The sequence below is a fragment of the Gopherus flavomarginatus genome, chromosome 2, assembly GCF_025201925.1.
Source record: "Gopherus flavomarginatus isolate rGopFla2 chromosome 2, rGopFla2.mat.asm, whole genome shotgun sequence".
Taxonomy (NCBI): Eukaryota; Metazoa; Chordata; order Testudines; family Testudinidae; genus Gopherus; species Gopherus flavomarginatus.
The window spans coordinates 238,478,489-238,491,214 of NC_066618.1; the positions used below are offsets into that span (position 1 = coordinate 238,478,489).

Consider the following 12,726-nt stretch of genomic DNA (forward strand, 5'->3'; position numbering starts at 1 on the left):
TCAGTGAAGTGGTGGAGAGCCGACAGAAAGCAATGAATTAATGAGGGCAGAATTTGACCCATTATTATGTAAGACCAGAAGCAGGCTATGAATGCTTTCCATGTCTGAAGTTGTTTGAGAATCATCTAGCTAGCTCTGTCCTCTACATTTAAGTTTTTTTTTTAATTTAAACTTTATTCCAGTTTGGGTTCTTTGGTCTTTGTGCCAGAGGACCTAAAACTGTCCCTTGAAAACTACAACAAAAATGATTCAGAGAAAAGCTCAGAACAATCAGTGAAAAATTCCTTCCTGACTTTCAGAAAGGACTGTCAGAGAATCCCAATCACAAAACTGACTAATGTTCCTTTAATTTATTCAGTCCCATATAGTAACCCAAGTTTTGCTTCAACTACATTACTACTACACTTGACTCCCATCTCAGCTGGCAGTCCTTTTCACCAATTCACCACTCTTTGTAAAATAATACCTCCTGAAGGACCTGATTCTGAAGCCTTTGCTCAGGCAGAACTACTGAATGTATGCCAGATATTTCATATATGACAGGGGCTGGTTCTCCCAAGTTGGAGATCGGCTGTCATTAGTGCTCTCCTGTGTAAACAAAAACAAACAAAAAGTTAATAAACCTTCTATTAATTAAATCCAAAGACATTTTAATCTGATTCTGCAAAGCATTTAAGCATATGCTTAAATCCCATTGAAGTCATCATATTATAGGATGGAGATGAGAGTAGTGAACAAAGTCAAAAGGGCTATGGGGAGGAAGAGACAGAGAGGAACAGGAAGAAAAGAAAAAAAAGAAGTGGAAATAGAAGAATGAGGCTTATAGGTCAGCTTTTTTACATTGTCCTCTCTAATTTGATGATGGTGTATGTGGGTGCACGAATGAATGTTATTTTATTTTGCTGTGATTGATTTGGAATTAGTTTGGCTCAGATAATATGTTTGAATACACTTGTTCACTTAATATCACATTCTAAACAAAAAATGTGATATTATTTACAAAAATACTTTTACGGGGATTGTAAGTGCTTGTAATTCAGAGGAAAATCCCCCATAGGTGTTAATATTTTATTAATTTCACAATGAAAGATTAATTATGTAAGTAAGAATTCTCACTGGAGTCCCTGTGAACTTTTTGTAAGTAAAGACTTAAGGATTGATACAGAGTTCTACTGGTACAGTGGAGCTTAGTTATACCCTGGTAACTTATATCAAAAAACCTAGTTTCCTCATCTTTCTCATTCTCTCTCTGAGGTGGAGAGCACTCCACAAAGTACACTGGCTGAAATCCTGACTCCACTGGAGTTAATGGCAGAACTTCCATTGACTTCAATAGGGCCAAGATTTTACCTGTGCACTGATTCTAGGTTTTAGATCAAGTATGTAACACGGTACCCTGTAGACCCAAAAAAGTGTAAATGAGAATATAAAAAAATACAAAGTATTTATTTATGGCAGCAGCCGTAATCAATGAGTTAGCGGCTTTCTGAACCCAGAGGAAGGCTGTATTTGTTATGAAGTGTTGCTCAATAGAGTCATTGTTTTCAATGAAACAAAATTTCATACTTAGGACTGATCCTGCATCTTCTGCACACCCAACATTTTCTATATGGACTTCCTTAATAGGCCTCATAAAGAGACATGTTCCAAAATACAGTCTATTTGAAAACAAAAATGTATTAAGCCAATGGCTAGCAAAAATTTCCCATTTAATTTGTTTTTAAAATTCCACTGGATACAGCTTTTTTTGTTTTTGTTTTTTTCATTTTAAACAAATAAAACATTCCCTTGCCATACAGGTATTTGCAAACCCAAATATTACAGCATTGTGTACAGACTAATCTGAAAATGAAATAATGAAAGTAAATTAGAAAAACATCTTTCTGTTTTAATAGTCTAAGGTGTTACTTGTATATGCTTTAAATGTATGATGTTACATGGACATCATCAATTTGAAATCTAGTCAATTTAAAACAACAACAAAAATAGTTAAAAGTAGTTTCAGGTACTACATCATCCCTAAGCCCTTCCGCCCATTTTTTGTGGTTTTACAATCACATTTTCTTATTTATAAAAAATATTTTTCTCTCCCTTGTTCCTGTGTGAGAGAAATATTCAGACAACAAGGGAATCTGATTATCTAGTTAACTGTGCAAGAAAAAACAGTGAAAATGAGTGTACAAAGTAAACAAACTGGAAAAATATGGAGAGAACATTTTGGGAATTGATTTATAGCACTCTTCAGGTGTTATTTGCAACAATAATAGGTACAAAAATTTCAGACTGTGATTTTTTTTAAACCGATGATGTCCATTTTATCTGTCTGTGACCATTTAAATGGAAATATTTTGATCTTACGCAATGAAACATTAAGTACTTGTATGTCTGAATGAGAGGTTATATATATAAAATTTAAATTTAAATATATATATATATATATATATATATATATGCGCACACATGCATATATATAAACACATCTTGCACTGTGTGTGAGTATGTATATATAACAACATCTTGCACAGTGTGTTTATGTATTAGTCAATTTAAATATATATACACACACACGTCTTGCACAACATGTAAGTGCACACAAAGTAATACATACTATTAAATGGAATTATCTGTAGAATGTACAGCAATGGCCTTTATTATATATGCAGAAAAATGTTAAATATTACCTTTTAAATATTTTTCTTTATCACGAGTCTTCAAAAAATAAAAAGTCCAGTTGTGGCTAATGTATTATCATTATGCCTCAAGTCTTTCTTTTCAAAATCTGTTTCTCTCTCTGCAAATAGATTTGTCCCAGTTCTGCATACCATTTTCTATTTAAATCCACATTTTAGACAAGGTTACCTTTGACAACTTCCCTTCCTGTGGGATTTTTTTTCAGATGCTAATGATTTCAGTTATTTCTAGTACATCAACAAACAAAATTACATACATACATTCAAAAGTGGTACACACAACAAGTCCTTGAATGGACAGCTGTGGCAATTTGTTTCTAGCTTTGGACATTGACTTGAACTTTTAGGGGATTTTTTAAAATTGAAAAATGGTAAAAAAATGAGGAGTAATTCTATTCAATGTTAAATACTTGGGATCTTTATCTGCATTATCTACCTCCACCCCAAACTTCTGCCTAGCAGCCTTACCCCTTCTCCGGTGTGTCTGTTAGTCAACAAAGGTTCAGATATATATTAAAGAAGGGATATTTAAATGGACTAAAAATTGTGCGATTTTGTACAGTTTTATCTGTTCTGTTACAATAAATACTATGGAACTTACATTGATTAAAGTTAGACTTCAATACGGTGTATGAATTAGGAAGAGTTTTACTAAAGGAATAATTTGATTTTAAATCGTGAAGCTAGCAATTGAAACGCTCTGCCACAAAGTCTATTTAATTTAATATAAAATGTTATATAAAAACAAAATGGAGAGTGATATTTTTATGGGACTGATCGCATTCCTCTAAAGAGATCAGCTTTCCTGAATGCCACTTTCTCTTTTGAAAAGCTTGGCTTTTATTTTTAGTTCGTTCAAATAAGAGAGACCAGCAAAGACTTTTATAAATGTCCTTTTTTATCTGTTGGACCCACGTGATCATTTATCTGACCCTTGCACTAATCAGAAACAGTTGACAGCAATTGTGGTACTTTTGTAACTTACTCTCCTTCTTACTGCACAGGATTTTCAGCAGTAAAACTTTAAAGAAAATGAAACAGAGGCGAGCCCAAGGATGGAAGCCTCAAGGCATTGAGTCTGAACGGGACTTACTGGTAAATCAGGTGTAACTCTTCTGTATTATTAATTGAAGCAGGATGTTCTGTGTTGTATAAAATATTATAGTCGGAACTCATAAAGCAAACCCCCTCGTGGAGCTTGATCCCAGAGCCAATGCTAGGAAGATCTCAGCACGCGGCTGAAGGGTGACTTACTTTTTCCTCTTGGCGCTGCCCGGAGCAGGAGGGCTGGCGGGCGCTGATTCAATCAGCCCTGGGACCGGAGCTCTGGCTAGTCTGCGCGGAGCTTGCAACCTCCCTGCTTCTGCAGTCACATTATCCCTAGTCTCCCACAGGCAGATGCCGGCAGAGCCTTTTATAAGGCACGGGGCGGGCTGTCTGCTCTGCAGTGCGGAACCCGAGCTCACCTGCCCGCCAGCCCCTTGGCTCCGCAGCCCGCTGCTTAGGGGAGCGGCCGCCCACTTCCCCACGAGTTATTAATCAAGCTGCAGCCCAGCGGCAAGGGAGTGGGGCGAGGCCACCCCCTTCTCCCGGGAGACACCCCAGGCGTCTCCCCGGGGCAAAGAGAGAGGACAAGGGGCGGCTGCTCGCCAACGTCAGTGACCTGAGAGGAGGGGCCGCTTGGCTCCAAGCCTGGGAACTCTGGCGCCGCTTTACTTCTTCCAGCGCTGCAATGGCGGGGGGGGGGGGGGGTGGACACCCTGGAGCCCCAGCACCGCGGCTAAGAAAGGCTGCCGCAAGCAAGCGGGGTCCTTTCCCCCGGGGAGACCGCGGCTCTGAGCTGGGGAATTTGAGAGCAGCCAGCCACGGCCCGATCGCTGGGCAGCTTCTCCCCCATTCTCCCCCATTACTTGGATTCTGGGCTCCCGTGACATCGGAACAGCGCGGGGCTCCAGCCACAGCTGACACGAGAAACAGGACGGTCAATTAGCATAAATGAACAGTGAGCTCGCGGCGCCCAACGCCGTCCTATTAACAAACGCTATAACACAAGCGAAATCATTAATAATAGTCGCCTCCGCTGCTTTAGTGCATCGCACGCAACATATTAAAGAGCAAAGTTTAAGACCTCTAGGCACAAGCGTTTTACTGGGAATCTATCAATCAAAATACAGCTTCAAAGGAATGCAATTAACAGGAAATATTATTACAAAACATGGCTCTGAGGGGCTTCATTCAAATAATTTCGAAATCCATCTTAATGAAATTCTGGTTTAGGGGACGAGGGAAACAGACTTCCTTATTCTTAGAGCTGCGATTTGTTCAGGTCTTAGTACCCATGAATCCTACTAAAACATTAGGTTATTTTGGTTTTAGCTGTATGATTTCACAGCTTGTCATTAGCGCACCCTGACTGATCATTTCCTGTGCGTATTTAACTTCTATTGTCATTACTGCTTCCTTCTCCAAACCTGGCAGTTATTAACCAGGACTGAGAAAATGATGCCCCTGCCAGATTGTACTTGAACTAAAAGTTTGTCGGGAGCTTTCCGTAGAATGAACCAGAGCTGGTACATACGGTTAAACACTATTGATGGCTAAATCTGAGCAGGAGACACGGAGCACAGTGCGAATGGATGCTCTCAACAAAACATTAACAAAAACTTAGTCTCATGCAAGAAAAAGGAAATAGTTCAGAGACCAATGAATTAATCATCTTTCTATTGAAAGTCTGGCCTTGGGAGTCTGTGCGAATGAAAGGAATGACTATAGTCTCTAGGTACAAATGCTGAAATTGTTCTTTATAAATATTGTTTTTGTTAGGATAAAGTAACAGTTTTGCTGGAGGGGAGTAATTTAAACGTTGGGCTTGGAGGTTAAACAATCTTTTAATAAGCAAGTTCTTTCTTTTCACTCCCTTGCTGTTTCTTTTTATAATTTGGTAGATGTGACCCTTGCATTTCCAAGCAGTGGAAAAGTCACAGCTCTCTATCTTTCTTAATAAGCTTTCTTTCTCTTTCATATTAATATTATAAACCCAAAGGAAACAGGGTCGTGACTCTTCCAAAATACCCAGTATACGAGGGAAAAAATCATCCATAGTTGAAAGAAAGAAAAAGAAAGAAAGAAGGAAAGAGAGAAAGTGACAGGACAGTGAGACCGAATATTTGATTTCAAAATTAATGGCTAGTAATTAAACATTAGTAACGTTAATGAGAAGAGACATTCAAAATAAATATGCAGTGTATAGAATAATCCCAGAACAACATTTTGAATGACGTTTGATTGTGTGATAACATAGACACAATAAATCAAATCTTGGACCTATTAGAAAAATAAAGTCTGAACGATTTGTTACTGCTTTTGAAGCCAAGAAAATTAAGAGCTTAATCTTTGCCTATATTTTGAAATATTAGGAAGGAAGTGGGGAGAGAGGGATGATTTAGAGGACAGGGATCACGGGGTGTATTGGGAAAATAGCTAAGCCAAATATTTCCTTCGGGGGCTTTGACTCCTGCAGTATTTATGAGAACCCAAAATTTCAAACCAACAAAAAAGGTGGAGATAGCCGTTTTAAACTATATATATAATGTTTATGAGATGCTCTTTAGTTAGAAATGAAAATATATTGTCATAGAACTCATTCAGAATGAGCTAGGCATTACATTAACAGGATGAGGGCCGGAGGCGTGGAGGGTGCAGAACGCAAGGAATTCTATCATCCTGTATTCCAGAGCCACTTTTCAAAAACAAAGGCAAGACATAGGAAGACAGCTGTCGGTTTGAAAATGATGCTGCCATCCGCTGTACAACTGGATTGGTTTACAGCGATATGAAAATAGTTGTATTCCTACAACTAAGATTTGATTCCCACCATGTTCTCGCCACTGGAATCATTGTCTAACACAACCACTTTAATTTTATTTAAAGCTTTCTTTTCCCGTTTACCCGAAGATACTCTGTCAATAGGTTTAAAACAGACCTATTTCGCTGAGTAGCAAGATTATATTACTCCCATATAAAAAGAATAAAATATATGACATTGTGTGCTTGTTACACAATGTAATTAGAGCCAGCAAATTAATCACCAGACAATAGTATTTACTGGTCAAAGTTATGAAGAGAAAACTCAGACTGATCAAAACGAGAAGTGGGTTTTAGATCTGTTTCAAAGCGCAGGTCATTATTTTTCTTCTTCACCAATGTCCATTAGTTCAAATGGCTGGTCTATTTTAATATGACTAACTTGTCCATTTTAAATAAGTTATTTAAGACAGAATGTTCAAAAATAGTCCTAATAGTTTAGGACAAATATGTTTGACACTCAAAGATACATTTTTACATTCCTTTTTGCCCTTGATGCTCTAGGTTGAGAGATGCTCTAGGTTGAGAGCCATGCCTGCCTGCTAAAGGACCTTGTGAAGGGAACTCCCAATATTGAGAGGTGAGTAGTAATTACTTCATTATGATTCTTTTTAAATTAAGCAAATCACATCTGCATATTTGAAGTGATTCACTAGGCAGAGAGCTGGGAACATCGTTTAAAGCATGTGTGATATTTTCCTTGTGTGTGCTGGGCTAGAGCCTCAGGCGGTGTATTGTCATGGCGCCATTTACTTCAGAGCTGTGGCGATTTACACTAGGTGAGGAGCTGGACCTAGATCTTACATACTCTGTTCAACCACGGGTAAATATACTACTTCTCTGCAGGTTCTCCTGGCTCGTCAGCGATCACCACTAGTCCCTCTTCGTGCAAGGCTGAAATAATATTAAGTTGTAACCTTTTCCAGGCTGTTGCAAGGAAAACGAGACTGTTTTGAGATTAAATACTAAGAATACTACAGAACCGATATTATTTATTATATTATTATGTATTATTAATATTCATCTTTTGTATGTAAGTGCATCTCCATGGTAGCATTTTCGTTCTTGCAGAGGGAGTTTATTCAGTCGAAAATTGTCTTGTAGCCGTCTGCAGTGACATTACGGAAAGTTACAGAGCCCACAGTTCACCGACCCCCTCACCCCTCAATTGCATTAAAACAACCCAACCCAGCCGCCCAAACCTCCCCCCTGTAATGAGAAACTCATCCCTTCCACAGAGGCTGCAGCCTGCGGCCATCCGACCTTCCCGCCTACACTGAAGCGCCCAGCCCGGGGGCTTAACGTGGGCGCTCGCAGGGATGCTCATCACGCACATGCCCGCGCTCCCTGCCTGCTCCCTCCTTGTGAGCTGAGATGGCAGGAAACAAAGGTTATTCGCCAATATAATATTTGATTTGTATAAAACGTTGCAAATTTCGCAGAGGCTGCCAACGTCTCCGCAGACCCAGAGGGGTAGAGGCGCTTTGCTCACGCGGAGGGTCGAACTGGCTGATCGCCCACAAGAGATGGTTACAGGGGTCCCGTAAGCTGCTGGTGCTGCCCACAGAGGAACCGAATGAAACCAAACCGACGCGTTGCCCCTCGCCTCCCACATGTCCCCTGTGGGGCCAGTGGCTGATTTGCAGCTGGGTGTGCAGGTTTTTAAATCTACTCCTGCCTTCCTGTTCCTGGGCTAAGCTCCGCTGACTCCCCGATTGCTGCCTGGCAGGGCCGGCTCCAGGGGTTTTGCTGCCCAAGCAGCAAAAAAAAAAAAAAAGCCGCGATCTGCAGCAATTCAGCGGGAGGTCTTTCGCTCCCAGCCTGAGTGAGCGACCCTCCGCCGAATTGCCGGGAATACCTGACAGTGCCGCCCCGCTCCAGAGTTGCCGCTCCAAGCACCTGCTTGATAAGCTGGTGCCTGGAGCCGGCCCTGCAGCCTGGCAATCAGCTGCCACAACAGCTGGGGAAGAAGCCGTGTCAGTCACAGCAAGGCCACATGCACTCTAGTGTTCACTGCAGAATAGCCCACATGCTAGTGGGGGGCGCATCGACCCCTGCTTGGCCAGCCCACCCTGGCTGCTGCAGGGATTACTCAGGAAACCAGCACTGGCTTGTTTCTGTACCAGGTGAAGAATACAGCGGCTTCTTATCCTGCTTAGGTTTTCTTCCGCCTAATTTGTAATGACAGACCTGGCTCAATGCATGTTCCTCTGGTCAGCTCAGGGTTTAGATTTAATGGCAACTGCAACCTTCTTTTTGAAGGGCTGGTAAATCATGTCTCCCCTTCCCACAACTCCCCAGGGCCCATTTTAAAATGAGAACATGCTGTTTAAACGGAAGCCTCACTTATAGTGTGATTTTTGGTAAGAAAAGGGACTAACAGAAACAGTTCTTCCAGCCGTGGCTACCACATAACAAAATCTGCTCAGTTTAAATGAAAGGACAATCTTCTGGTTTTGTAATTACCCTGCTGGTCTGTGAAATACAAACTGCATTTTCTGCTTTATTTATCCTCACCAACAGCCAATTCTGGGAACAGGATTTAGCTAATAAGTTTGTTCATTTATGAGGCAATACAGTAGCAATACTAGTTCCACTCCCTCGACTCCAGCAAAAGCTAATTTATTTTATTAAAATAAGTGGATTTGTCTCAAAGGAGACTTACAGCCATATACTGGCTTTGATCCATGTACAAAACTCCTGCTGATGGTAACTAAAGTTCCAGAGCAAATCAAAGTCAGCGCAAGGCCCACAGGGAACAGGTAAGCATGTGAAGAGCAGAGCCACTCAAAACCCAGTATTTCCATTTGTTTTGTTCCATTTGTTGTTTTGTTATATTATCTTTTACTTTATTTCATGATGTAGCAGTATTAACGAATATATTTCATATCATGTCGTGTCATAATATAATAGTTGAAAAATTGTATTGTACTTTTAGTTTAAAAACCATTAAGGGGAACTGCTACTTACTACAGATTAAAACATTTTATCTTATTTTGTAAACATTTTATCTTATTTTGTTTTGTTCAATGTGCCTATTTGTTTTGTAATGAAATAGTTTGACACTGACAATTCCAACAAGAAAACCAGGTAGGCACTCAGTGTATTAATTGGCAAAGCATCTGTTTTCAATATCCTAGAAAAATATCAGTCTAACCCAGGGATAGTGAAAACACCTGCTCCTCTAATTAGCAGATGATTGCCATGTCATCAAATGAAAAATACAGAAGTGGGAAAAATATTTAAAAATTAAAATTTTGCATTGAAATGAAATTTCAATTTTTCAAAATTTTTTTGTACATGAACTTTTTTAATGTAATATTTTTAATAGAAACTTTCTGCTAACAATATGATTTTGCAAAAACATTGGTCTGTAAAATGGCTTTTCTAACAGAAAATTGCTGATTTTTTTCTGATCAGCTCTAGTGAGGCTATTTAGTCTTTTTTTTTAACACCATAACCGTATGTCTCTCTCTTAAAAAAGAGAGCTTGACATTTAGCTTTTTTCCAATTGAAGGGAGTGCTATCGGCAACATGGATTTTTCTACCCTCAATCCTAAAAACATAGATCTTGAAATAAGTATGAATTTATTAACTTTAGAAAACCACACAACAGTTTAGTTATTATAAGGCGATTCACAAAAAAGGGTAGGCAAATTCACTGTTCGTTTTTCCCAATTTTTTATCACCATATGTAAGATAACTGCCAAAAAAGCAGGCAAAACCCAAAACTTAACATTTTGTTTGTTTTTAATTTTTACAGAATTGCAAATTTCAAAAAGCATCTAAGATGTTTATGAGGAAAATTTATTCCATCAAAAGCTATATTTTGTGTCTGTGTTGTAGAAGCAGAATATTAAAGTTTCTTGAAAGATCTAGAGAGTGGTAGAGAGCACACAGTATTTTCATTTTGTATCATCCACACACACTGTTATTCTGCATGACAAGTCACTTAGGTCAACATTTTAAAAGCTGTTCACTAATTCACGAGTGTCTTTCTAAATGATATGCTCTAGTTCAATCACAAGTTGCTTGGCGAGCTGCAGGAATCCCTGGGTGAAATTCTATGGCCTGTGTTGTGCAAGAGGTCAGACTAGATGATCATAATGGTTCTTTCTGGCCTTAAAATCAATGACATCTGTAACTAGTGCCTCCATCTATAGGTGCTGGCTGAGTGCCCACAATTCAAGTTGTCTTTAATGAGAGCTGCAGGTGAGCAGTACCTCTGAAAAAAATCAAATGCTAGCCAGCTCATATTGGATGCCCAAATGCAAAAAACACTCAAACCCTTAAAACTGTCACTTTTTTGGCGGGAGGGAGGGCAGGGTGAGTACAAGGGTGAAAAAGACTTCCTCCAAATAACATCCTGCTACAGAGGTCAGGGCATGACTTGCTAACGTGTTGCACTGAGTCAGTAATCCAGCTGTTGTCAATTAGGCCCACTCCCCAACAGTATTGACATTTTTCTTTGGGATGCTCTTTATACAAGAAGCAACTTTCTTCTTTTATACAGTTTTGTCTCCCTTGACCTGAGTATCATGGCGAAAGACAGTTAAAAATAGAAGTGTCATACTCCAGTAAATGTTGGCTTCAGTGACCCAAAACTAATAGCATTTACAAATGTGTGATTTCAGACATATACATATACCTTCAAATTTTTGTATCATCCTCACATATTACCCATTGATTTTAACAGGAGCACTAGCAGGTTCATAATGAGAACACGACTCTGCATTAATGCCTTACTTTTGGGTCCATTCTCCCCTCAATGTAGGCATTTAACTCCATTCTTAAATGATATAGAAATAAGCTAAGTTGGTTGTTCAGAAACATGTAAATTTCTTTTGATGAAAGGCAAATGGCAAGAGATAAAACAAACCACACACGTCTGTGCAATCTGTGATCAGATACTGAACTCCTTACTTAGACAGAACTTCCACTTGATTTCAGTGAGAATTTTGCTTGAGTAAGGGGGCAAGATTTGGTCTTAATGTGATATAATGGCTAGAGCAGGAGACTGAATCAGGAAATCTGTTTTATTTCAGTGGCCATTACTACCTGTGCCTCAGTTTCCCCAACCTTGAAATTTTTTTGAGATTCTTGGATGAAAGGTGCTTTAATTTATTTATTCAGACTACTAAAAGGCACCTAATGAGAAGCTCTAGGTGCTTGACCAGATAAAGTACCCAAACTAAAATTAGTATATAATGATGATTACCACACTAATCCCAACAATATAAATTAACCAATAGGATGGATCAGAAATCTAATAGTTCCACCCTTTCCAGCTACTCCATTCCTCTCACCAAAAGTACCCCCCAAATAGTTAGGCCTTGGCATACGTCCTCAGCATCAACAACTTAGGGCTCTGTAAATACCCAAGAGGAAGCAATTATTAGAGTTGAAGACTCCTCTCAACAAAACCCTGCTACTAGCTCCCTTCCCTTTTGAGAGACAGGGCTGTTAGCATGAGCACCTCTACTGATAATAACTGCACAAGTATCATACACGGAGAGAGCAGGCTTTCGAGCAGCCAGATTCCAGACCATTTAGGACTTTATCAGACAAAAGCAACTCTCTAAATTGCATCCAGAAAACTAGCAGGCCACCAGTGCATATTACAGAGCACTGGTGTTATTACATTCTCTTGATGTGAAGCTCTGCTCTTTAATAAACAGCCACATTCTTACAGGTTCGATTGGTCTTAAAATTTGGGCTGTCAAGAGTTTAAAAAAATTAATTGTAATTAATTGCACAGTTAAACAATAGTAGGATACCATTTAAATATTTTTGTCTGTTTTCTACATTTTAAAATATATTTATTTCAGTTACAACACAGAACACAAAGTGTACAGCGCTTGCTTTATATTTATTTTTATTACAAATATTTGTGCTGTAAAAAACAAAAGAAATAGTATTTTTCAATTCACCTCATACAAGTACTGTAAGGCATTTTTATTATTAAAGTTGAACTTACAAATGTAGAATTATATACAAAAAAATCTGCAATCAAAAATAAAACAATATAAAACTTTAGAGCCTACAAGTCCATTCAGTCCTACTTCTTGTTCAGCCAGTCACTCAAACAAGTTTGTTTATATTTTCAGGAGATAATGTTGCCTGCTTCTTGTTTACAATGTCACTGGAAAGTGAGAACAGACGTTCGCATGGC

The 12,726-nt window shown here is 39.0% G+C and overlaps 1 protein-coding gene and 1 long non-coding RNA gene across 2 annotated transcripts in view; one reads left to right on the plus strand and one right to left on the minus strand.

The window, feature by feature from the left end:
- LOC127045464 (uncharacterized) overlaps positions 1-7,823 on the plus strand; it is a 33,923-nt gene extending 26,100 nt beyond the window's left edge. Inside the window, exons 2-3 of the long non-coding RNA XR_007772738.1 lie at positions 7,076-7,134; positions 7,401-7,823. This is a non-coding gene — a long non-coding RNA (uncharacterized LOC127045464). The remainder of the gene's footprint in view (positions 1-7,075; positions 7,135-7,400) is intronic.
- PPP1R42 (protein phosphatase 1 regulatory subunit 42) overlaps positions 511-12,726 on the minus strand; it is a 75,097-nt gene continuing 62,881 nt past the window's right edge. Inside the window, exon 9 of the mRNA XM_050941166.1 lies at positions 511-588. Coding sequence (XP_050797123.1) covers positions 531-588 — 58 coding nt within the window. The 3' untranslated portion in view covers positions 511-530. The remainder of the gene's footprint in view (positions 589-12,726) is intronic.